This window comes from Staurois parvus, unplaced genomic scaffold (genome assembly GCF_062004578.1).
Source record: "Staurois parvus isolate SC_StPar_1 unplaced genomic scaffold, SC_StPar_1.0 ptg000562l, whole genome shotgun sequence".
Taxonomy (NCBI): domain Eukaryota; kingdom Metazoa; phylum Chordata; class Amphibia; order Anura; family Ranidae; genus Staurois; species Staurois parvus.
Genome location: NW_028318358.1, coordinates 3,677,235 through 3,704,328, shown reverse-complemented (window position 1 = coordinate 3,704,328; position 27,094 = coordinate 3,677,235). Strand labels below are relative to the sequence as shown.

At 40.5% G+C, this 27,094-nt stretch overlaps 1 protein-coding gene and 1 long non-coding RNA gene across 4 annotated transcripts in view; one reads left to right on the top strand and one right to left on the bottom strand.

Moving 5' to 3' along the window:
- Window positions 1-27,094, top strand: part of NCKAP1L (NCK associated protein 1 like) — a 294,538-nt gene that overhangs the window by 240,934 nt on the left and 26,510 nt on the right. Inside the window, exon 30 of the mRNA XM_089691400.1 lies at window positions 13,675-13,764. Coding sequence (XP_089547526.1) covers window positions 13,675-13,764 — 90 coding nt within the window. The remainder of the gene's footprint in view (window positions 1-13,674; window positions 13,765-27,094) is intronic.
- LOC149450769 (uncharacterized) lies at window positions 910-18,999 on the bottom strand. 3 transcript variants are annotated; one of them, XR_016315204.1, is made up of 3 exons: window positions 18,597-18,999; window positions 17,473-17,610; window positions 910-2,037 (listed from the first exon to the last, which is right to left on the bottom strand). It is a non-coding gene; the product is annotated as an uncharacterized LOC149450769 (long non-coding RNA). The 3 variants fall into 3 exon arrangements; XR_016315206.1 differs by lacking the exon at window positions 910-2,037 and adding an exon at window positions 16,283-16,402; XR_016315205.1 differs by lacking the exon at window positions 910-2,037 and having other exon boundaries at window positions 17,306-17,610.

Sequence of the window (27,094 nt, the reverse complement as noted above, 5' to 3'; positions counted from 1 at the left end):
CTATTATAAGCCCATATACTGTACAAGACATTGCTTTTTTGCATCTTGTCATGACATCTGTAAATAATGTTTAAATTATTAGAATGCAATTAAAAAATATATGAAAACCGGACTATAACTAATTGCACAAAATTGGATTCCTGTACTGTAACTTAAAAGTAGACTGGAAAGCAATTAACAAAGCTAGAAAAATACCATAAAGCAATCCTCACGTTGTGAAACTTCTACTGATTAGAAAATGGACACTTTCTGTGATTAAACAGCAGTACCTCAGCACACATTGCTAGTGAATGTGAATGGCATAAATGCTTTTAGTGGAATGTTAAATGAAAGGCTGGGAACGTTGCAGGCCCTTGTATAAACAATTGCGCACAAGACAGAATAAATCAGCTGGAATAACACAGACCTACAAGTGAAGACAGCATTACACAATCCACATTACACACATCAATGCATACTTAGGTTATTATGAGAAATGCACTCCTGTAGAAAATGCGGCATCCCAGGTATGGTTACCCTGGGTTTACATCACAATGAATGTATTATAAATATTAACAATGTCTAGTGTTAACATACTTAGTTTAAATTAGTGTAGACAGATGATGAGGTAAATGTCTGCTAGGCCTATAATTCAGGCCTTCGGGCTTCAAGATGGATTGGAGAGCAATGGTGGTGTCAATGCTCATGTTCTATTTTAATACCACTTGTCAAAAATTCTCAGAGCTGTGTAATTTTCCATATTCCATATATTATCTGGCACAATGTATTAATATTTAAAATTCTGCAGACAGAGTTTGGGAACTCACCAGTTATTACCAGTATTAAAATTAGAAGCCATTTCTTATGGAACCTCAGTAAAATAACAAGAAACAAAGTATTGCTTTTGAGTTTATCAGGGAAAAGCCAGGATACAATTTGTCATATGTTTATATAAAATTTATTTTGGAGATAAATATTTTGATGTAAACCAGTCCAAAGGACAAATCCATATTAACTGATATAGAGAATATCCACAAAGGACAACTGATAGCCTAAAAGGGCAACTAAACTTGTTCTTCAATAAATCCCCTTCCCCCTAAGTGCAGTCTGGTTTCTTAAATACTTGCTCTCTGTTTTAGCAATCTTCATTTTGAGGTCCCACCTGATGCCACAAAAACATTTACAATGGCTGCTCTTCTTAGGCCTGAGTGTTTGCTCAGCTCCTCTAAATGCCTTTTCTTTTGGCAGGAGAAAAGCTGCTCAAAGCGGTTCTCCAGTCACCTTTGCAAAAGTTAAAAGTCAGCAGCTGCAAAAACTGTAGTTGCTGACTTTTAATATACAGCCACTCACCTGTCCTAGGATCCAGCTGTGTCCTCACCTGACCGGTTTCTTCACCGATCTTTGGCCCTCAGCGCCGGTATCTTAACTGTGGGCAGCTGGCTGTGACTGTTTGCAGCTTCACAGCCGGCTGCCCACTGTGCATGCACAAGACACGTTGCGCCTTGTGATGTGTGCGCCTTGTGACCTGTGACATGTCCCAGAGGACTGCAGGAGGGGGGGGGGGGTGGGAGAAGATTGCCTAGGCAATCCAAGCAGAAGTGGGAGCAAGTACTTGTCAAAACCAGTTACCTGCTCCTTCCCCAAAACATTAGTTGCCAAATATGTTGGGGTGAGAAGTAAACACAGTGGAATGTGGTAATAGTCACAGTTTGCACATGCGTTGATGTGCGTTTGACCGATCGGTGTTCATGTATTCTATTGGCCTGAAGATCCGTTTATTCTAGCCATTAGAATGCATTTACGTGAAGTGTCTATGCACACTTTTTTCTGCTCAAACACTCCTCTCTTGAATGCGCTGGTGTAAACGCTCCTCTCTTGAATGCGCTGGTGTAAACGCTCCTCTCTTGAATGCGCTGGTGTAAACGCTCCTCTCTTGAATGCGCTGGTGTAAACACTCCTCTCTTGAATGCGCTGGTGTAAACGCTCCTCTCTTGAATGCGCTGGTGTAAACGCTCCTCTCTTGAATGCGCTGGTGTAAACGCTCCTCTTTTGAAACACCTGTAAACACATGGACACATTGGCTAACAGACGCCAAACACCTGTAAAAGCAGAGTTTTTCTGCTCAGTGTGCAGGAGGCCTTAATGTGCTTGTACACCGTGGCCCTATTCACTCCTACCAGTGAGCTGTTTTCCAGCCTTCTTGGGGAACATGGCTTACTTAAAGTAATGAGTGGGACCACAGCATTGCTGCACAGTTCACTGGAAAAGGGAGGAAACAATATTTTCTGCATCCTCCGGTGGTGGCAGAGGCAGGTAATTTTCCAAGTCTTAGTGGAGTTCATGTAATGATGTAATAATCAGTGGCAATCATGTAATAATATGTGTGCTGCTCATTTCTGACATACTGTAAGCCTAGACTGCGGCATGATGCACCCAGTTTGGGTGGGGCATATAAATAACAGGCTGGTCTCACGGGAAATGGGCAGAATAAAAAAATATTGTTCTGCTCTGAAGCCTCTGGCATTGGAGCATGAAGAAGGTAAATGAACATTGTCACTATTTTTGTTTTTATTTAAAAATTCTGTAGCTCTGCTTTATTGCAGCAAGCTGCACATGTGTATTTGTGCAGTGGCGTCACTAGGGTTAGTGTCATCTGGTGCGACAGAGCATGGTGTCACCACCCCCCTCCATGGGCATAATACAATAAATAGCCAGAAATAGTGGACATGAAACAAGAGATGGTCAGAGAGTGCAGACATGATACAGAAGATGGTCAGAAGTTGCGGACATGCTACAGGAGATGATTACAGGCTGCAGGCATGATACAGGAGATAAGCAGAGACTGCGAACATACTACAGGAGATGATCGGAGACTGCAGAAATACTACAGGAGATGGTCAGAGACTGCAGACATAGTACAGGAGACGGTCGGAGACTGTAGACGTAGTACAGGAGATGGTCAGAGACTGTGGACATAGTACTGGAAATGGTAAAAGATGGTCAGAGACTGCAGACATACTACAGGAGATGGTCAGAGACTGCAGACATGGTGCAGGAGATGGTCAGAGATTGTGACCATAGCTGTGCTCACAATGACATGGGAGTCTTCAGCAATCATGGATAGATGGTGCAGGGCAGGGGTCCAGTCTCCCTATTAACCAGGGACTTGAGTGATGCCATACACAGTAGTGGGTGAAGGGGAGTGACTGTCTCTCTATCAGGGACCCTGTGTGCCTCACCTTCCTTGACAGCTGGCTATAATTCTTCCAGCACGGACATGGAGTGTTCCGAGTGGGCAGGTTATAGAGGGAGAAGGTGGAGAAAGTGACTGAGAAGGAAGCACACTATATGCACAATGATGGCTTCTCCTAGACTCATCCATCTGTTAAACAGCTCTTCAGCTGTACACTTATTCCCCGATCCCTCCCTCTGACAATGCAATGTGTCCCGGCACTCCTCTCTATGGAGAAGGCAGAGGCTGCAAGTCCTCCCAACCAGAATAAAACTCATTGTGTGATTGGGCTATCGCTGGTGCCCACTACTCCGTGCTGTGAAAGGTCAGGCGCCAGAGTAGAGAGCCCCGTGGAAGTGAATTAGCAGAGACAACTCTGTTCTGCAGGATGCTGACCCTCTACTGAAAGCAGACATTGCCCAAGTGCCCAAACACTGCCGTGATGCTGCCAAACATGGCGTCACTGACTCACTGTGTATGTGCCTGGTCTGCCGAAAATATCTGAGCCCAGTCGGCATTGGAACTGCCATATTTTTTATGAACTGCTGACGACACTGGTGTCACCCTTCTAGCAGGTGTCACCTGGGTGTGCACCCCCATGCCACTGTGGGGGTGGGGGGAAGGGTGCTTAAAGACAAATTCACTAAAGATGAACTTCTCTTCTAGAGTACATTCATACATACCTTATATACAAAATTAACAGGCCTAGCTCTGAGCAAGGGGGTTCGCCCCCGAAACGCAACAGATCAACCGGCTTGGTGGAGTTGCATGTGCACACATGACTCCTTCACACTGTGGCATCTTTTGGTTTTAACGCTATTTCATTTTCCACTTCTGTGAGTATCCATTTGGCATTTATCTTGTTTTATGCTCAATAAACTTCTGGTAATGCACTAAGTGTTTGCACCCTCCTGTTCTTTTTTTAGTTGATACAGGATTTCTTCATCTGAGGAGGGCTGCATTGGCTATGCATTCTCAGTGAAGTACATTACTCTCATTCCTGGTCCCGCTGACAGTAGTGGAACTCTGAGCGCTGGAAGTGTTAGTGGTGTGTGTGTACCTTAAATCCAGTATACTTATGGCCGGTCCCTTTGAGTGAAATCCTAATGTCCTGCACTGATGTTACTGATGATTTTCTGCAGTATCATACTGTGAGCCCAGGCACACATAGTGATGCACTCTGTATGAGGTGTCCATGACAGCCTATACTCACAGAAAGTGAGCTGAATGATGCTGACAGCCATTCAAGTCATAAGGACTGGTATTGAAGCTGACTTTCTGCAGGAAATAGCACAGGAGAGAGGGTGAATATTGCATTTTTATGTTTTTTTAAACCCTAAGCAATTTATATTGCACATGATTTTAGAAACTGGATTTCTGCTTCAATGCTCCAACTTTGACATTTTCCCCTTGAAATATCCAGTGTAAGTGACATGCAGAACCTGCCTATTGAGCATACCCTCTATCCTCACAAGGTAGCGAATGATAACTGAGAATTGTGAAGACCAATACAAAACCCTTAAGCTCCCGAGATTGTATGAACTGGAGATTTCCAACAAACAGGTGCAAAGAGTGATTTTTTTCCCACCACATTGCACCAGCAGCTCTACAAATCCTAGCTAGATCAATGACTTCAGGGTCAGTGGTGGAGGTATAGCCTTAGCTGCCAATGCTGCTTCCCTCCTTACAGATTATCTACACTCCTGGTTGTTATAATAATTTTACAGTAGCATTTGTCTAATTATTCTTTCCCACAAGACAGCCTTTATGTTTCTGCTTCTGACACTTTTTTTTACATATTTATCTATGAATGTTATTAAAAACTAATACTGGCTAATATTTCCTCCGGGTACTCGGGTTTCCTCCCACACTCCAAAGACATGCAGGTAGGTTAATTGGATCCTGTCTAAATTGTCCATACTATGTGTATGTATGAATGTGAGTTAGGGACCTTAGATTGTACACCCCTTGAAGGTTAGGGACTGATGTGAATGTACAATATATATATGTAAAGCGCTGCATAAATTGACGGCGCTATATAAGTACCTGAAATAAATATTTAAATAAATAAATAAATAAATAAAGTATACCAGATTTTAATTCAGGTTTACCAGTCAAGAGAAATACTGTAAATGGTTTGTGTTTTATTGAATAAATATATATTATGGGAACATCCATCACAAACAATAATTCAAGTATTAAGAACACATCGTAGATTAAAATAGGCTCATCAGTTGTGGTTACTGGTAATTTCAATGGATTGTTCTTCTTCGAAGGTGCTAATAAGACCCAAGAGAGTTATACTTCTACTGCTATAAGAGGCTTTGTTCTGTCCCTAGTGTTTTTATTGAAGAGTGTTTTTGAAGTCATCCCCTCAAGCTACAAAATATGTCTTATATTACAGATAGCACATTCTAGACATGGGAAGAGATAACTATAAAGGAATTAGGGCTTCTTATATGTTAAATTATCCTTGTGGATTCATTCACGTTCAGCAGGTGTGGGTTATATTTAAGTGTACTTATGCTAAAACATTATTCTACCATCAATAAATTAGTATACTGGTTATTCAGTCTTTGCTACACATTGTACTTTGACCTTTATGCAGTTTGACATGCAAGGAAACTCTCGACAATAAAATGATGTTGCTTTGCTTTATCTTCACTGCAAGACCTGCAAGTGCCTCAAAACCTGTTTTAGATTTGTATACCCCATTCACCTAGCCCTAGACTACACGGTACCTTGAAAGCTTTGTGACAAAACCCTGAAGCAAGATAAGGAAGCCTGCAATATGAACGTGATGTTTGATTGCAACTAGTTGAGTACTGATAATATATTGTTTAGAAGCAATAAAACAATATTCATATAACAGGGTGCTAGGCATGCAGTTAATGTAGTTCTCACTTTTCACCACTGAATTCCCCATCTGTCTATAGGTGTCCGTTTATGACACACAGAATAGCTGCGATTCAGAGGATCACAGCTATTCTCTGGTCATTCACAGTTTATGACACCCAGAAGAATATTTTCAGCCCTTCTCTGGAGATCTGTGTTCTCCCTCCAGATTCTCCAGCCCAGAGCTGGAGAATCGGAGGGACCGCAAACTAAGCAGAGATAATTTACCTCTGCTTAGTAAACTGATCTTTTACTGTAATCTCGTGAGATTATAGTAAAATCAGCCATTTTCCAGCGTTTTTAGACCGTTCTCCCTTCGTTTGGAGAACTGATCTACATATGCTTCATAAACGGCATTCACAGGAGAACTGTGTTCTCCTGAGAATGCCGGAGAACTGAGCAGCGATCTATTACTGCTGGTTCATAAACGGACGCCTTAGTTCCTTAAATGGAATTGTTAACTGGAATTGTTTCTTGCCTTCTGTTCTGTATTGGAGGGGGGGGGGCATGGCACAAATGTTCCCTGTGCCAAGTTTTCTTGAGATTTGGGAAGACATCTCTGAGACAAAGGGGTTGTATATAGCTCCTGTTGTGTCATATTAGGTGGTTTGCAGTGTGGTAGGGACAGAGTCCTGCTTGTGAGGGAGAGGTAACCCTAGCATTAAGGACAGCTACCTGTTGAGTAGGGATAGTTTAGGGATTTTCCTAGACATCTGTGGGGTCTGTTGGACATATGTGGCATCAGTTTTTCAACTGGCACAGGACACTTATCGGAGTTCCGCATGGTGCAATTCTGCAGACCACAGTGGCTAGGACACATCTCTTTGAGAAGGTCAACACCAAGAAACCTTATGGGTTCATGTTTCAGGAAGCAATCTCCTGTGTGTAAGCCCTGCATTACCATTCTACCTCAAGACTCATAGGTATATTGTATTATAGAATTGAACCTTGTAGGGAGAATACATCATTGTTGTAAGTGCTCATTTCTTTGCAAAAAACACTTAAGGAAAAAAGTTTTTTCCTGTCCCCTTTAAAGCACCACCAACATTCAAGAATGTTAAACATAAGGTCATACTCTTCCATATGCACAGGTAGCATGAACATGTAGAAAATTACACTATATATATATATATATATATATATATATATATATATATATATATATGTATATCAATATTGTAGTACGCCAGTCTGGGCAAGACTAAGAGGGGGTTTATTTCAGGGGATAGATACTTCCCATACAGCCCTTTCTATTAAACAGGTGAACTCGGAGAGACAGGGTTTGTTAGGCCTCATTCACACAGCCATAATAAAATGCCTATACAACAATTTTTTATTTATAAATCTGAATGCAGCTGCATTGTTTTCACTGAAGAAATTCACACAGCAAGGAATGCACTGTGTTCAGATCTGTAACCAAAAATCTGTATCAGAGGGCATGCGTACACACTTATGCTATTGAGAATAAGAATATGACAATCATTACACATTAAAAAATGGGTCTATTTACTTATCATTTACAGTGGAACTTTTGTTCCATGCTTAATGATCAGTAATATTGTTACAGCCATATTACAACCATATGAATGTAGGCTTATTGTATGGAGAAGAGAAAGCTGCAAGCCAGCATCCCAGGAAAAAGCTGTTAAACTGGACTGCCTAGAAGATGTTCATGTCTTGGCCTCTCTTCAGGTTGGTGAGCCTTGTACTTGTGGTACTACAAACTTGTATTGGGAAGCTTGTTTGTTCTGTAAATTCATGTACTAAAGAATAGGTTGTATTTGCTGACAAATAAAGCATACTATGTATGAATGTAGGCAGGACTCATAGAAGTCCTTGATTTCCTGGTATGCCCCAACATCGCCGTGATGACCCAAACCTATGGAGAGGCAGTTCCCACTGGGGTGTACACCTTTTATAAAACCATGGACAAAGTCCTTAGACACCATAAGGAGGAGGGCTTACCCGGATAACATCATCATTATTAGCTGAGTTTAAAAAAGGTCCAATTAGTCCTGAATGCCCTATGGAAGGTGAAGTTTAAGGTGAAAAGCACGATTGGTCTGAAAGAGGTCTATTATTTGGAGTACATAATAGGCAGAGGAATCATCAAACCCTAGCTGAATAAGCCATCCAAAATGGTCCCGTCTCCTCAGAAAAAAACTGGTACACTCTGCATCGTGAGATATTATAGATTTATTCCCCAACTTTGGGGGCAAGATTTTTTAAAGGGGGGGGGGTGATGGAGGACAGCAAAGTGGTGGTAGCAGGAGTGGAATACACTTCCCAAACCTCTGTCTGCCAGTGTTTCTTCCCATGCTTGTCCTTGTCTTTCTTCACAACAGCAAAAAGGCGGGAGAGTGGGCAGAAATAAGACATGCTGACATGTGTTCTGTATGTGTGCCCGCTGCTCTCACAAGGCACCCTCAGCAGCATGCATGCACTTGGCCTGCTGTACAACTGTGCTTGTATAGTCCTCTGATAAAAGCAAAATGGAAGTGGAATACTATACCAGCATGGTAGTAACAGCTTGTAGGTCACTACTATGTTTTTGCTGAATACCACAGCCATATTGTGATGTCAGAAACATGTCAACCTCAGCGATCCATGTTACTGTGCATGTTCGGTATACTACTTCCATACTGCTTTCGTTAGGGGGGCCTGTACATGCATACTAGAAAGCCTGAAGTATTGCAGCTGTATTCACACATGCGAAAGGCACAGAGCTGAGTCTGGAATAGGGTACCATAAATCTTGTCATCTCAATTGTCTCAGCTCTTTTAAGTGACACAACCACCTGCCATATTAGAAAGGAACCCAGATGTCATATAGGAAAACTCTAAGGTGATGTTATTCTTTAAAAATTGCCCATTCTAAGTACAATTGTTTTAATTCAACTACACAAACATTTTTTGTTTCTAACTAACTAATCTAATACTTGCTGTATATACGAGGGGTCTTCAAAAAGCGTCTGCACTTTTATATATATAATAGAGTTTAAAAAAATGCAAAACTTTTTGAAGAATCCTCGTGTGTATATACCGTATTTTCCGGCGTATAAGACGACTGGGCGTATAAGACGACCCCCCTACTTTTCCTGTTAAAATATAGGCTTTGGGCTATACTCGCCGTATAAGACTACCCCCCTCTACCAACCAATCACGGCAAGCGATGTACCAGTATTTTCTGTGCACACTGCATACAAAGCCTGCTTGGATTGGGTGGGTCAGCTCTCCCTGCCTGCCCAGCCCTCCCTGTCTCCAAGATGAGCTGAGAACTGCCACAGTTATTAATATATAATAATTAATGTTAATTACCGTATTTCCTGCAAGGTACTGCCTAGCTGACGCTTCTGCACATGTCTTCGGCAGCAGTAGACGATCGCTGATCACCATTCCTCACAGAACTGCATGAGACGTCGGATGCAGCCGTTCAGTGCTCGATTGAGCTTGACTGAAACTGTGATATGCAGAGAAGGGATACACATCGGGTAGCGGCAAGAAGACGCTTCTGCACATGTCACAGTTTCAGTCAAGCTCAATCGAGCACTGAACGGCTGCATCCGACGTCTCATGCAGTTCTGCGAGGAATGGTGATCAGCGATCGTCTACTGCTGCCGAAGACATGCGCAGAAGCGTCAGCTCGGAAGTACAGGTAAGGTTTCAGCACAACACCCGGCGTATAAGACGACCCCCGACTTTGTAGAAGATTTCCAGGGGTTAAAAAGTCGTCTTATACGCCGGAAAATACGGTATATAATATTTTTCAAGTTTTTGTCCGCTTGAAATACTTTACCTTTCCTGAAAAAAAAGTTGGTCCATGCAAACTTCAATACTGCTCACATAACAAGAGGCTGCAGTGGAGGATCTTGGGTCAAATTAGTTTAACCTCCCTTCAGCAAAAATGATTAGGTCAACTGGCTTTTGTTTGTGTGACTTTCATAAGATGGAGCACAGGGCAGTGTTTCTTCAGAAACAGTATATCAGTACTTCTGTCATCCATTAGCTGTAAATTGTTAACAAAACTTTACGTTAATGTTTGCTTATAGGGCCTCTTTAAATACAATTTGCATAAAATAAAAATGGAAATCATAGCTATAATACAATTTAATGTATAATATGGAAACCATATCTATCAAATAGAATGCTTTAAAAAATGTTGCAAAAGACAGAAAAGTTGGACATTAATCAAGCAATAAACAAATTCAAAGTGTATGTAATTATTTGTTATGTTTGCTCATTAATCATTGCAGAATTAAATTCACAGCTAATCTATTGAATTGGATTAATGCTTGACAGATTTCTTTCACTATACCACATAAAATAAACTCTTTAAAATTCATAAAAATATTGTGATGGCAATTTAGGATGCAAAAAATGATCACAGCTGAGAATCAATTACTGCATGTTCTAATCTCCTACAAGAATTTCTGATTACATTGGCAGAACAATAATAGTTATATTAAATTTCCTGGCAATAATTTGTACCTAAAACCCTTTTTTGCTGCTTGATGAAGTCGTATTGTTGTAAAATACTATTGACTTAATTAACGTATTATTATGTTGGAGTAAGTCATTGTGTGACATTTGTAATGACTGAAACTGACTTGATTTTAGAGCTGAAAACTATTTTTTGCTTGCAGGAATAATAATGATGTGGCATTAGACTGACCATGTGGCAGTGCAAATATGATGTTATGTTAATTGGAGATAATCTCTAGCAGTTTTGGTTTGACTGTATATCACTTCGTGGAAATGTCTGCTATTAAAACTGAACTTCAGGCAGATAGATAATGAAATCATTCTAGTACAATTGTGTGTTCCTTTTAAAATACTTAATTTATCTAAGGTCAAAACTTTTTCTTTTAGGTTTGGATAATGTTAGTGTCTGGTAAGAATTTCTGACAAGTTTTGATTTTTATCTGTCATTGATGTTGGGGAGATCCACCCTCTCTCTCTGTCTTGGTGACCACTATTGTGGTCCTTTGGTATCATAAGGGATTTGGAGTCCATGATCGCCCACCAATCCACTTTCTATGTACTGTTCTGTCCACATGACAGGAAGTAAAGGTTGTCTCCCCAGTAGGACAAAGATGGCAAAAAAACGACAATGGTTTAACCACTCCATACTCTATAGAAAAAATCAAGCTAGAATAAATACCTAAATTTGAAACTGTCACCAACTCACTCTGTCCACCACTATTAATAAACGTTTTGCCTGAAGTTGGACAAAATATGGTGGTATCTTATCCCTGACTGCTGGCTGAAAAATAAAGGAGGGGCAATACACAGATAAGTCATCAACTTTACGTTGTCTCTAGTTTTTGTGTTCTGTTAGCCCATGTGCACGCAGCAGAGCTGAGTCGGCTGCTAGTGTTACCCATCTGTGTTGTTCTGCTCCCCCTATTTCTAGACATACAGCCACAGGCCATAGGGACAAGAAGTGAGGTAAATTCTCAAACAGGGTTGGGGCAATAAAAACTTGACAGAAGTATGTGCTCCTCCCAAGTCTATCCAAAACAAAAAAAAATGGCTGGAATTGGGTTTTACCTGTCACAAGGAAAGTCATATAACTTGGCTGTGCTGTTTAAAATAATTTAGCTTTCTAGAGTTGCAAATCCATTGGCAAAGAAGAAGGCAGCACAAGCATGTTCACTGCAATTATGTATTTTGCTATTTTCCTGGAGTTAAGCTTAAAAGTCCAAATGCTTGAATACTGAATTATTCCTATTTTCACCATCAAGGATTTTTAAGCAAGCCAAATTCAAAAACAGCAGATCGGGATTTGCTGCCATCTAAACAAACATTTGATCTCCAGAGCCATATTTCCAGAGTTACAGTAATGACATATAGAGTTTTCCTATGCTAATGGAGGGATGTCACACACCCAGTAATGCCATGTTGTCACTTTTGCCAGACTGATTCCACAATGAAACAAAGGAATATCTGCGAATATATTAGATCATCTTTATAATACACTCTGCTAATAAAACTCACTTTTTCGTTTTAAATGCATAAATATTAAAACTAAAGTGCATAAATATTAAAACTAAATAATATGAATATAAATTTAAAATGTTTCTTTTTGGAACAGATTAAGCAGGGGACATATGTCCAATCCCAGTATGGGCTGTCACTCTAGAAATCATCTTTCTAATGTGTTATCTCAACTCTCACACAGAGTAGCACTTTACACATCTCACTTCGTAATTACTGAAATAGGATCCCACCAGCAACCCCTGAATAACCTGAAAGGGCTAGGAACGTTGCGCAAACTAAGTGAAATAAGGGATTTGGATGCCCTGTATGTGGAAGGTGGATGGAACTGGGAGGTAATCTGCAGATGTTTTGCTGCTGGAGTACTGGAAGATAAAAGGAAAACTCAAATACCAGTTTTGGGTGGCCTTCCCCTTTAAGAAAAGTTTTTAAAAAATTAAACACGCAAGTTTAAGGGAACACTTTCCGTTTATTTGGTAGGAATCATTGCTTTTCTACTTGGGAGTTCAGGCTTCCTCCAACATCTCTTGGCTTTATCACCTCAACTACCCCAATATGTATGGAGTAGATTGGAGAAGGAACTTACTAAATGGTGGCTTTTTGACCTTTCGTGCTTGAGGCAGATTAATTCCCTAAAAATAATAATTTTACCAAAGTTTTTGCATATTTTCGCTTGTTACCCATCATGATAAATTGTTTGGCACTGCTTCGGTTTCAATCGAAATTGACCTGCTACGTGTGAGCGACTAAGGAATATATAGACTGGCAAAAAAAGTATTGTACAATCGTGGGTGCCATGGTAGACTGGGGGCCCTTAACATGTGGTTATACTATCAGGAAACACAACTGACACAATTGCTGATTGTGTATTCCAAAATGGAAAGACTCAATTAGGTTACAATGGAAAAGCAGGCTATTCGACCTCTCTCAATTAACTTCCTTTTATGGCAACACCCAAGGCCTGCCCTCCAGTTATGGCCCCCTTCAATATATTATAATATATTATGGTTCTCAAGGTGATAAAGATGATCCTTCGTCTGAGATTGTTATATTTTGTAGCTCTTTCATGATTGTTTTATACTTAATAAAAAATATTGAGTGTCCCGGATTGTATGTTTTTTTTTTTTCTTTATGCCATCTCTCTTCTACTGTATGTTGATTAAAAAAAAGGGCTTTGATACTTTCTAAGTCACTTACCCTTATTGTATACAGTATGCAGATCTACAATTCTGACTTTCCTGAGTTTACTGGCTCCATGCTTATTGTGGGTCAGTGACTAAGAAAGTGTTGAAGCAAATGCCAGCCAGGATACTAGCAGCAGATACTTCAGCGCACAGCTAGTAATACTAGCCTCCATATTTCCTTCATTTTTATTTGTTCTTTCTGCTAAAAAATCTATTTATCAGAATTAAAATGTATATCTTTAAATGATCTAATAGATAGACTGTACAACAAAGTTGTTTTATACTATAATAAACAGTGAATTTAATTTTTGCTTGATGAACAGTGGACAGTAACTGACAAGGAGAGTGATAAACTTACTCATTCCTCTTATATGACCATTTTTTCCAGATGGCATCAGCAAGCCTGCTACACCTTGGAGAGGAAACAGACAAGCTAAAAGCCAAAAACCGAGAATCTGTTTTACTCCTGCTTCATTTGGTAAGTGTCATGCTGTTTGCTTGCACCCCATTGGCAGGAATTGCACTTAATCTGTAAAACCATCTAGTGCAAAGACGTTTGAAATACAGCTGTCACAGTAACTGGGCACTCCAGGACTGTATTTTCCTCTTTTCCGTCACTGAGAAAAGGATTATGTGATTTTATTCTAAGTTCACAATGGGAAACAATATCTCAATTATAATAGGATTAATAGGAGCTAATTCTGGATAAAGATGTTTTGCTCATCTGATGAATTTTTCCAAATAAAAGAAAACTAGGACGCTTTTGTTTAATACCATGCATTCAGAAATGTTATTTTACTAATAAACTGATTTAATTTGCTTTACTGTACTTTTAGTGCTGGTAATAAAGATTTATCAAATATATACCATATCATATAATGTTGCAGGAAAATGTTACCGCTGAATGAATTAAGGCTTCTCAGCCAGTGTGGTAAGAGGATACCCACAAAGAAGCATCCTGGCTTGGTTATTTTCATCTGTTGTAGAAGAAATGCAGGGACCTTTACCCTTATGCTAGGTACACGGTTTTTTTCGTTCAACCAAGCAAACCCAACTAAAAAAAAATGAGCGGTTGTTATACTAACTATGCAATGTTAGTACAGCAATCACCCCTGCTGAGATATTGTGTTCTGACAGGGGGACTGCCCCCTAAGCCCCGCCAGGACACACTGATCAGCACTCGCTGTAAGGGATTTCTGGCAAGAAGAATCGCGATTGGGAACACGCATGCGCGAAAGAGATCCCGCAGAAGAATCGCCGGTTGTGCGCAGGCATGCAGGAATGCGCGATCGCGCACATGCACGCACATGTGCACACGCACGGCGAAGATTGGCGCCAGACGGGCTATTTAAGGAGGGCCTCTGCTCAGGTTCAGTGCTGACTGGTCTTCAGCTCCCCCCTGTGTCCTGCTTGTTCCTGTACGATTCCTTTGTTGCTGACCCGGCTTGTTCCTGACCCGACTCCGATTACTCTCCTGCTCCTGGTTCCTGACTTCGGCTCTGCTCCTGACTTTGGCTTTTCCTTCTGATTCTGTACCGCGCTGCCCAACTGTTGATGACTCCGGCTATCCTATGACCCTGCTCCTGTCCTGTGTGCTGGCTACCTACCTTGCTCTGCTGCACATTGGGCACTACACAGAACCTGCTCTGTCTGCTATTACGGTGCCCAAATCAGAGGATACTCTGCCTACCAAGGTCACCACCTGCAAGAGCCGCAAGCAACAACCACTGGCACTTTTGTCCCCCTGATTTCTAGACTCCCTCTGTTCCAACCTCAGCGGGGTCAGGGCTAGTGACACAAGTGAGGCCGACCTTGTCAATTCAGTCTCCCATCAGGTACGTGACACTCACTGTCATTGGCTGCAAGCACTGATTGGATGCTGCTTTTCCAGCATGTTCGTTCGACAGAAGCCAATTGTGAGACCGGCTTCTGTTGGATAAGCACCTGTGCACATGGGCTGAAAGGTGGGCGGTTCCTGCTGATCCAACCATTTTCCGAAGCTTTTTGGCCTGTGTGTACAGAGCTTTTGTATGCTAATAGTGCAACCCTCACAGGCTACACCTTCACATTTGGCTTTTCCTTTAATTTGGCCTCCTCTTTTTATTAAAATCTCTACATTATTTGGCATTTTGAACTCTCTAATAACAAGACCCTTAAGTACAGATGGTCAGTAGCCTATATTGCCTATTTATGCCTTATGCCTATACATAATACAAACCCCATGTACTTCGGTGATAATGACAAATTTGCTTCTTACATTAGCAGTCAGCAGAGGTGGTCTTTGAAGTATTTCCTCATAGTAGTTGTCAATAAAAAAGGGCCACTTTCCATTGCTATTTAGTGAGGTACCCTCTTACATTGGTGTTCAGTGAAGACATGCCCCTACGCTAGTGTTTAGTAAAGTGCCTCTTTTCATTGTGTCTTGGGCTAATTGGGCTGCTTTATGCTGGTGGTGAGCTACAAATTGTCACTTTACATTGGTGGGCATGTAGTGCTCCCTTACACTGGTGGCTAAAAATGGTGCCCATAGTAAATATGAATTACTACCTGATTCCAGTAAGTGAAAATGTACAGGAATACAGATTTTTAAAAAAGTGAGTTTAAGGGCAAGTCCACACATCAGCAAGTAAAGTCAAGGGAGTTGATTTACTAAAGGCAAATAAACTGTTTACTTTGCAAGGGAGGTTGCCCTGGAATGAGATGAAGCTCTGCTGACTTCCATAATCCAATCATGTGCATGCAAAAATGCATTTTTTATTTTCCTTGCATGCGATTGGGCATTCTTCGCAAAGTGAAATTTTGCTCTGGGGCAAATTTCCTTGCAAGATGCAATTTTTTTTGCAAAGTGAATAGCCTTTTTGCCTATAGCAATTCAACTCTATTCAGCTAATCATTGAGCTGCTAATAATATTTATTAACATTGCATTACATTGAAAACATTGAAAACATTGAAAACATTTTCAAAATGTACCTTTGTTAGATTTGTGTTGATAACACATGTAGATAGAGTTTGCAGGCTTCTCATGAGGTTTTGGGTTATGGAATGCAGCCTAATTGATTCTCTGCAGCATTCTTCTTGCACTAGAGCATGTATAGACAAATTGCAGTTGGCTCTGCTATAGAAACACATTAGTTGTATTTTTTGCTGACTTAGATTTAGGCCCATCCATGATACTAACAAATACAGAAAATTATGTATAGGAATAACAAGGGTCACAAGAGGAAAACAAAGGTAAAAACAAGAGCTATTTGTTAGGGAGTCATTGATCCTTAAATATTTAAATGTTTATTTAAAAAGACACTGTAGAGCATGGTGACAGAGTCTCTGCAAAGGGTATCCCCTGACCCCCATATAGTCACCTCATATGTGCTCCCTTGAAGTTCCTAACTTCATTGTAGCTGGTGCTGAGATCGGCTGTATCATCCACTTGAGGGAATCGTGTGACATAATCCCCCGGTCAAGTAACAGTGCTCGGGTCCATTGATTGGATGCTGTGCCCAAACACCATCACCAGGGAGCAGATCACTTGCTCCTCTGTACCTGGAAATGCCAGGTACTCTTACCGGCTGTGGAGGAATAAGCAGCTGCGAGAGAGTGCAGCAGGGGCGGACTGACAACTCTTGGGGCCCCCGGGCAATAGGGGATCATGGGGCTCCTGTGTCCAAACTCAAAAAAGCCTATGAAAAAGGTACCAGGGGCATCTCATGGGGCCCCCTACTGACCCCGGGCCCTCGGGCAGTGCCTGAGTTTTCAAATGGTCAGTCCGCCCCTGGAGTGCAGGTAATATGAGAGTTGGGGTTGGTCCTTTCCAGTGACACTGTCAACTTGACCTGCATGGGCAAGCTGACATTGTCTTTTGAAGGTATAATTTGAAGGACAGCATGATATTTCCAAATAATATAAATCATACAGACCATGTAATATATATACTAAGAATTAATGGTATCCATATCCCTATTCACATACCCATACAACCCAACACACAGTATTGGGACTTTAAAGGCTACTGACAAATGTGTAATTAAACATTGTTTTCCTTTTATTTCATATAAAATGAATAAAAGATACATGGTTGCAGCCTATACAAAACCAAATGTGGTTAAAACTGCACAACATCTATTCCAGAAAAAAGACTGATATTAAATATATACACACAGTATGTGACAATCAATAATTTCCACTTACAGATAATGTAATACACAAATCTTCATCATTCAAAGATATAGTAACTGTTGCTTGTAATTTTGTTGGAACATAGGGACAATTGCTTCAGTTGATACATTTCTCAGAGAACTCTGCTTCATCAGGACAGTCATGTTGCATCTAAGGAAACACAGATGGTTCATAGTCCAAAAAGCTTGTCCCTCCCCACATTTTCACTAACATCATTGTGGACCCAGTGGGCACACAACTCAGTTGAGGTTAAGAGACTCATTCCAAAGAAGTGATGAAACAAAGAAGGCAAGACAGTCTTTTCACTTTTGATACCAAGAGGAGAGAGGGAGAGGCTCTGTCTGTGACTTGGAGGGGAAATGGTGACATCTCTTCCCTGGATTCGCAGTTAGTTAATAGGCTCTTGCACCATCACAAGAGAGCAGATCATAGCTATAGATATTCCTGTTGGATGCCACTACGAGGGAGCATAGGTAAGGTTAGTATATAGGGGTTGGGGTGGGGGGGGCCTTTCCAAAGACAATGTTACCCTTCCCTATGCCTATGGGCAAGGTGACAATGTCTTTTTAAGATATAAATTGATAGACAAAATGAAATTGAACTCCTTGTTGACAGTTGCCGCACCTAAAATCAAGGTATTATAAATGAGACAGAACTTTTCTGATTATCAAAATAATTTTATGTAATTTGTTTCTGCTGTAGCAGACCTACCAGATTTATCCAACTATATTTGATCCCAGGTTCTGATCCCTTAAGTGTACAAGTGTACCAGTAGCCAGGTACAAGGTATTTCTGTCTAGGGGTATCAAATCTCAATCTTCAGACAGTAACCAAACAGTGGTTGTTTTTTTGTTGTTGTTTTATTTGTTTTGGTGGAACTGGGATAGGGGTTGGTCAAAAAAAAAAAAGCTTTGGGATGCCCTGAAATAGGGAACTTGCTGAGGACACTATCTTGAAATAAAGGAACACCACAAGGCAGAGTTTTCCTGCACAAAAGAGTAGCAACAGCTTTCAGCATGGGGGGGGGGGGGTCCTCTACAGCGCAGCCCTGGCAGCTAGGTTTGGAACAGTCCCTCTATCCAGAAGGGGTGCACAAGCAACGGTCACACTCTCAAGATTCTCTGCGGTCTACTCACTGTGATCTGTGTCATAAGGTATGCTAGAAAGATCCACTCCGCTCTTGTATCCTAGAAAGATCCACTCTGGACTTTGCTTCGGCATTCCTGCGACTTCAAAAGGATGACTCTTCTGCTCCATGGTGAGCTAAAGACATCTGGGATTTCTTTGGGCCTCTCCTAAGCTTAGGAAGGTTTGACAGCATTTCCAAGCTGGGTCAATCTTCTGCCAGCGAAGGACCCTGCTACTCTCTGCTCTCACCCTTCTGCTCCTCAGCCCCCTAGTGGTCACTTGTCTCGAGCAGGGATTGGCTGAGTGTGTATACAGAGCCAGCTCAGACTCTACCCTATTCCTCACTATGTTTCCAGAAGATTCTGGAAAGAAAGGGGGAGACAGGCAAGCCTGCAGCTGCAGAACGCAGAGTAGGAAAAACACAATTATGTTTCTGCCAACGACAGAGCCAAAAAGCTAAATTTGCCTCACTTCTAGCATCTAATCTAGGAGAGTGCTACACTGCTATACAACAAGGAATGAAAACTATATAGAATGTTTCATATGTTGTGGAAGATAAAAATATAAGTGCCAAATGACAACCAGTCATGATTAAGTTTATGCAAGTTTATTCATTTTCCATGCCTACATAAAAAAGATTTAGATTTTTTCTATTCAGCCTTGCTTACATTGTCTGAGCTCCACTGTTAGGCACAGTTCACATTGATGCCTTTAAAAACATGTTTTGTTGTTTTTCATATTTCTTTTTTTCTTATTTTTTTTTTAATGAAAAAGATTTTCATTAAAAAATCCTGGATTTTTTGTGGTTTGAGCTAAGTGCATCTTCCATAGTGATTAATGGTAGCAAATGTAAAATTCAGAAGTACGAATGAACCTTCAGCTGTGAGGGTAAGAGATCCCCTGAGGTCAAACTGTTGTGATGTCAGCTGTCTGATTTCATTTTCATAGCGCGCAGTCATGGCCATAAACTCAGACAATTAAAAGGGCAGCAGCTGTCAGACTTCAGATGACCTTTGGCCAGTGACTCTCATTAAAGGAGAAATACAGGCAGAATTTTTTTATTTAAATGTGCTGTGTAACTTATTATTAACTCTCATGAGGTGTATACCACCTCCAGAGCTGCTGCCCTTTAATATTTACAGTTTCATTCATAGTGGATAACAGAACTTTTGCTTTACTTTTGGCCTGCTGAAGCTCTCATACAGAAAAGCCATAGTGTAATTTACAGTGAGGAACAGAAGTATTTGAACACCCTGCGATTTTGCAAGTTCTCCCACTTAGAAATCATGGAGGGGTCTGAAATTCACATTGTAGGTGCATTCCCACTCTGAGAGACAGAATTAAAAAAAAAATTCAGGAAATCACATTGTATTATTTTTAAAGAATTTAATTGTCTTGCACTGCTGAACATAGGTATTTGAACACCTGAGAAAATCAGTGTTAATATTTGGTACAGAAGCCTTTGTTTGCAATTACAGAGGTCAAACGTTTCCTGTAGATCTTGACCAGGTTTGCACACACTGCAACAGGGTTTTTAATTCACTGAGCTCCTGAGAGCGACCCATTCTTTCACAAATGTTTGTAGAAGCAGTCTGCATGCCTAGGTGCTTGATTTTATACACCTGCGGCCATGGATGGGATTGGAACACCTGAATCCAGTAATTTTGAGGGGTGTCCCAAATCTTTTGGCAATATAATGTATATCAAACCATGTATTAGGGAGAGGAGCCTTTGATGTAGCTTTGAGGAAATCATTGAGAGTACACAAATCCTTTATATCGCATGCTTTAGAAATACCTGAGCCACTTCAAGTTGGAACTGTTTCACCCCCCTGTCCAGTCCAGGCAATTTTTCAGTTTTGAGCACTGTCACACTTTGTATGACAATTACTCAGCCATACAACACTGTACCCCAACTGAATCTTTTAATTAAGACAACAAAGCTTTCTTTTGGTGGTATTTAACCATTTCATGCATGAATTATGAAAGCCACAGTCAGGATTATTTTCCTCAGTGTTTTTATTACTCTTTAGGCATGAAAATAAAAAATTGAACCATTTTGTCCACTTGTGTGTACTGCATGTATGTGAGTCTTTAACTGAAGACCTGACTCAGATGGTATATGTTCCACTATCCTTTAGGCCTTTCTATCATACTCTGCATTTGAGCTCTGCAAAATACAAAGACATTAAAGTGGTAGTGAAGCCTCCTGGAAAAAATAAAAAAATGGTCCATCTGCAGGTTTAACCACTTGCCTACCGGGCCAATTCTGGCATTTCGGTCAGACATGTAAAAATCTATTTTTATTGCTACAAAATTACTTAGAACCCCCAAACATTATATATTTTTTGAGCAGAGGTCCAAGAGAATATAATGGTGGGTGTTGTAATGTTTAAGTCACAAGATACTTGCGCATTTTCAAAAGCAAATTTTTTTAAAGAAAATACAGTTTAATAAATTTTAGTGAACAGAAACACAATATAGTACCCAACTGTTTGGTAAAATATAACATATGATGTTATTCTGAATAAATAGATACCTAACATGTCACACTTTAAAACTGCACACTCCCGAGGAACGGCAACAAACTATGGCACATTAAATTATCAATAGGTGACAATTTAAAAGCCTTTACAGGTTACTAGTTTAGAGTTACACAGGAGCTCTGGTGCTAGAATTATTGATTTTACTCTAACGTTCGCGGTGATACCTCACATGTGTGGTGCGATTTCCATTTACATATGAGTGCCTGTGTTTGCTTTTGCATGTGAGCACGAGGGGGCTTTTAAAAAAGTAATCCAGTGGCTGTATAGCTGCTGGGATTACTTTTACAATGAAGGGAATCACCAACTGTAAAAAATTATACCAATTGTAACCTTAACCATGAACTCAGTATAACCATCTCAATACCAGGACATATATGTACGTACTGCCATACTGAGGTGGTTAAGTCATATTGTACTAGTATGCGCCACATACTAGTAAATTACATAAAACGTGCCTGTACAGGGGACCATGAGCTGTTAGAGCTTCCCCAGGTCCCCAGCACTTCCATCTTCACTCGGTCTCCCTTCCAGGTTCCTTATCTTCAGCCTCTTGAATGTCCGGGCATGGGAGTCACACCACCCTTGGCACACAGAGCGGGCCATAAACGTGGTCTAAGCTGCGCATGCACAAACTCAGATCACATTAATGCTGACAGGAAGGGGGGCATTCATAATAGAAGAGAGCACAATGGTCTCTTTTGTTATAAAAACCCTGCCTCTCAGCAGTTTTAGAAATTTGAACTTTACTACCACTTTAACGTTTATTCACATAACGGAACTTATCTGCAAAAAATGATGTTTTTATTACGAAAACTGCCAATTGCATTCTAATAGCATGAATAAAATGATTTACAGCCAAATACGTTACTGCAGCTATATTATTTTCAATAAAAACAAAGTTGCAACTTGCAGTAATAGTATGAATTGTAGCTGAAATATAACTAGTGATGCATGATGTCCAGTTTAGTGGACAGATGAATAATTGTAATTTTCCTCCAATATAAAAACAATACTAGTAAAATCTAATTACAATATGTTCTTTAGGTGTTACTTGATGTTACCATATTTTTTTTTTAGCTCCTCCTGTAGAAGAATTGGCAAGATGTTTCTAAGCTGCTCAGCTTTTATGACTTTCCACTGGCCATCTTGGTTTTGAGAAATTTTTGTTGTACTTACAATGGCTGACCAGTGGGTGACAGAGTATGGAATGACTCACTAGCGTCCATTGTACAGGGTGATATGCAACTATACAATCATAAACCATGCAAATACAAGAAAACAGCTTTTAAATCACTGTCCACTGTAGTGACCACTATGCATGAAAGGGTTAATCACCACTCGCTTTTTTTAAATTATTTTTTGCTGTATAAATAAAAAAATGAACATTTTGAAAAACAAAAACAAATTTTTCTTAGTTTCGTTATAAAATTTTGCAAATAAATAATCTTTCTTCATAAATTTAGGCTAAAATGTATTCTGCTACATTTCTTTGGTAAAATAACCCAAATCAGTGTATATAATTTAGTCTGTGTCAAAGCTACAGAGTCTACAGACTATGGTGTATATATTTAAAAATGGATTAGTCCATATTTAAAAATTGATTAGTCCTGATGTCCGGACCAGTTATCTCTTAATATTATTTCTTAAGGCCCTAAAATGCCTTCGATAGTAGAAATATTCCCCAAATTACCCCTTTATAGACAGTAGACAGCCAAGGGTATTTAGTAAGAGGAATAATGAGGTTTTTAAAGTTTTTTTTTTGTCACAGTTCTCTGGAAACTGGAGACATTAAATGTGTTTTTATCACAAAGCTGTCATTTTAACAAGTTTTTTCCTAAACACAGCATAGGCATATTTACAATTACACCCCAATACATTTTATGCTATGCCTCCCGAGTATGGAAATACCACATGTGTGAAACTTTCACAGCATAGATACATAGAGGAGCCAAAATCCAAGGAGTACGTTTGGGCTTTTAAGAAGCATAATTTATGTGTAATATACATTTCTAATTTCCTGACCACCTATCATATTTCTTGAATCCATGGACAGGAGAAACACCCTCAAAATGACAACATTTTTGAAAAAAAATACTCCAAAGTTTGCCACAAATTTTGGAAAATGCAAAGAAAATAAAAAGCTATTTCTAACACACATCATAGGAACACGTAGAATTACATCCCAAAACACATTCTGCTAATCCTCTCGAGTATGGCGATACCACATATGTCAGATATTTTCACAACCTAGCCAAATAGAGGGGCCAAAAATCCAAAAAGCACCTTCAGGAGCCCTTCTACAGTAGGGGCATAAATTACACATCTAATTTCCTGACTACCTATTACATTTTTTGAGGCCCTAGGGCAGTGGGAACACCCATAAAATGACCATATTTTGGAAAGCAAACACCCCAATGTATTTTCTTAGAGGCATAGTGAGACTTTTGAAGGCCTACTTTTTTTTTTTTTAAAATGTGGAATAAAATGAAAATTTATTTTTTTTACACAAAGTTGTAAAATATGTCTAACCACAGCATTTGGCATACTTAAAATGACTACCCAAAACACATTCTACTATTTCTTCCACGTGTGGTGATACCACATGGGTGAGACTTTTTCAAAGCCGAACCACATAGAGAGGCCCAAAATCAAAGAAGCACCTTCAAAATGACCACATTTTGGAAAGTAAACACCACAAGGTATTTTTAGGAGGCATAGTGAGTCTTTTGAAAACTTCACTTTTTTGCCACTTTTTGGCGAAAATGTGTAAATAATTTTTTTTTTTTTTTACTCAAACAAACTGTACAGCATGGGCATACTTAGAACTACACCCTCCCAAGCGGCAGACTTTTTCACTATTTGGATTGTTTATGTACCAGACATTGTACCTTGTGTAAAAATCAACACAAATCAACCAATTGTGTAAAAACCAATGCACTGTAATGGCTGCCTCTGTACAAGCGGTCTTGGAATATAGCTTAGTGTAGCATCACCTATAGCAGTCCCCATCCCTATAAGCCAAGCAAGCTTAGCCTACTGGTATGTGGCTGCCCTTAGGAATGCCATGTTTACTGGCCAGTAAGTACAGGAGGCCAGAAGAAAGAAATAAACAAAAGAGTAGTTCCAGGAGTTCAGTTGTCTACAGGGGATGGCTAGGACTGGCGTCTCACAGGAAAGTTGTCAGCTGATGTGCAGATGGGACTGTTCAGATGGCAGGCAGAGACATGTTCAGTAAACAGGCAATGGATTGGTCCAGTCAGCAGGTAGAAATAGTTGTCAAGAAACAGGTCAGTACAGGCAGCAGGCAGAGGCAACACTGCATTGGTGTGGCATTGATCAGGAACACACACTGTTGCTGGCTGAAAAGATCTGGTGAGAATAAGACTTGCGTAGTGGCAATCAGGAACACTGTTGCTGGCTTACACTGGTCTGATGACACTCGAACTATTGTGGCAGCAACCAGGAACACTGCTGCTAACTTACACTCTTTTGGTGATACTGAGACTGGTGCGATGACAATCAGGGACACTGTTGATGGCTTACACTGGTGTAGTGACTCTGCAACTGGCGTGTCAGTGAAAAGGAACACTGTTGCTGGCATACACTGGTATGGTGACACTGGGACTAGTGTGGTGGTGATCAGGAAAACTGTTGCTTGCAGCGCTGGTCTGGTGTGGTGGCAATCAGGAACACTGGTTCAAGCTACACTGGTCTGGAGACACTGTGGCTGGTGTGGTGGTGATTGGAGAACTGTGACTGACTGCGCTTTTAGGGCTCTTCACATGTGAGGTTGGAGGATGGTAAAACCTTGTTTTTAAGCTGTGGATTTTACTGCTGTGGCAGAAATTATACCCCATCTGTGTGCACTGAATATCTACTCCCATAGCAAGCGGCTTGCTATGGGGGCAGACACAAAAGTGAAGGAGCCAGCACTGCCAGCGAGGAACCCCAGAAGAGGAGGTTTCATTGCACAGGGCAGGTAAGTATACCAAGGTTTAATACCACTTTAAAAAACTACAGAGGATATGTCTATGTAAAATTGGCCAGCAGCAAGACAGTCTTAATCAAGGATAATAGAACTAGCCAGTGTATGCTTAACTTTTATTTTAATTGTGGGAATAGGGGGAAGGGGGGTGGGGGGTTGAGGTAAATGGGAGTGCTATATTGTGAGCTGGTTTAGGTGCACACTATTCATATGGTCAGCAATGCTGTCCTTTAAGCACCTCAAATGCTCAAATGTGAAAAAAGGTCCTATTGACAAAAAAACACAAAAATCAAAAAGAACGTTGTGCTTCAGTGAGTAATGTAAGCATTTAGACTTCTAAAATCTTGTATACTATATGTTAGGTGCAGAAGCACATAACTCTTCATTGGTCTCTAATAATTACTTATTGCTATGCATCTATCCCAAATATAGCCAAATTGTCTCATGCAATACATGAATCTGTCATGAAAATATGGGTTGTTTTTAGCCACCATAATAAAATATTATTCCGTATTTTCTTAGAGTTGTTCTGTGCTTCTCATTCATACTTTTTTCCTTGCCGTCCTTTCGTCCTTACTCAAAAAAAATCCCCTTTTCTATGTTACTTCTCAATTTCCAGATTTATATTCGGGAAATGCACCCAGATTTACAGGCAGAAGCAATTTAAATGCAAATGCCTGCAGAGGTCCAGTGCTGCTAATGAGAGTGGACAGAGCTGATACTGTAGGAGGGAGCACATGTTAAGAGCTAATGCACTAGCCCCCATATCCTTGCTTAGGAAATTGGTGAGAGTTAGAAAGGTCCTTAATCTTGCCTGCCAGAGGGCTGAAAACATACTGCATCAGAGCGGGCCACCACAGAATGTTATTAGAAGATTGATAAAGACTATGCCAGACAATAAACACAAGGGAAGATGGATTAGCACAAATGTTGAACAGATACAGCTCAGTAGAGAACATTAACGGTTTTGTGCTTGGGTGGTACATAACCTTATATTTTGTACCATGGCTGTATGTAACTGCAAGCAAAATAGTAAGACTTTTATCACAAAAGGGTTTACAGTGAACCACTAGTAGAGAAAGTGGAAAACCCTTTCACAAGATTACTTTGTGCAAAGTTTGGAGTTCATGTGATACACTTTATCGGCCAATTTACAGTTATGTAAGACTAATTACTAAAGTTAAGCAAGTTTTTTTACTGGTCTGCATGAATGTTTAGTAAAGCCTAACTCCATGTTTACTTTCAGTGTAAAAAGTTTGTTTGCATCTTAAATAAATGATGCAGCCACTCTCAGTGCTGTGTAACCCTTTCACTGTCAGGTCTGTACAGCATATGGCCCTACAGCACTGCTTCCAGCTGGCTAAGTCCATACGCCATACGGACCTGCATTCCTCCTGTGCTTATACCAAAACTGTTCAGTAAACACCTCCGAACAAAATACCATATTTTTCGCTCCATAAGACACACCTGACCATAAGACGCACCTAGATTTTAGAGGTGGAAAACAAGAAAAATAAATATTCTGAACCAATTGACTGCAGACATAGTACAGGAGATGACCAGAGACTGCAGACACAGTACAGGAGATGACCAGAGACTGCAGACACAGTACAGGAGATGACCAGAGACTGTGGACACAGTACAGGAGATGACCAGAGACTGCAGACACAGTACAGGAGATGACCAGAGACTGCGGACACAGTACAGGGGATGACCAGAGACTGCAGACAGTGCAGGGGATGACCAGAGACTGCGGACAGTGCAGGGGATGACCAGAGACTGCGGACAGTATAGGGGATGACCAAGAGACTGCGGACAGTATAAGGGGTGACCAAGAGACTGCGGACAGTACAGGGGATGACCAGAGACTGCGGACAGTACAGGAGATGACCAGAGACTGCAAACAGTGCAGGGGATGACCAGAGACTGCGGACATGGTGCAGGAAATGACCAGAGACTGCAGACAGTGCAGGGGA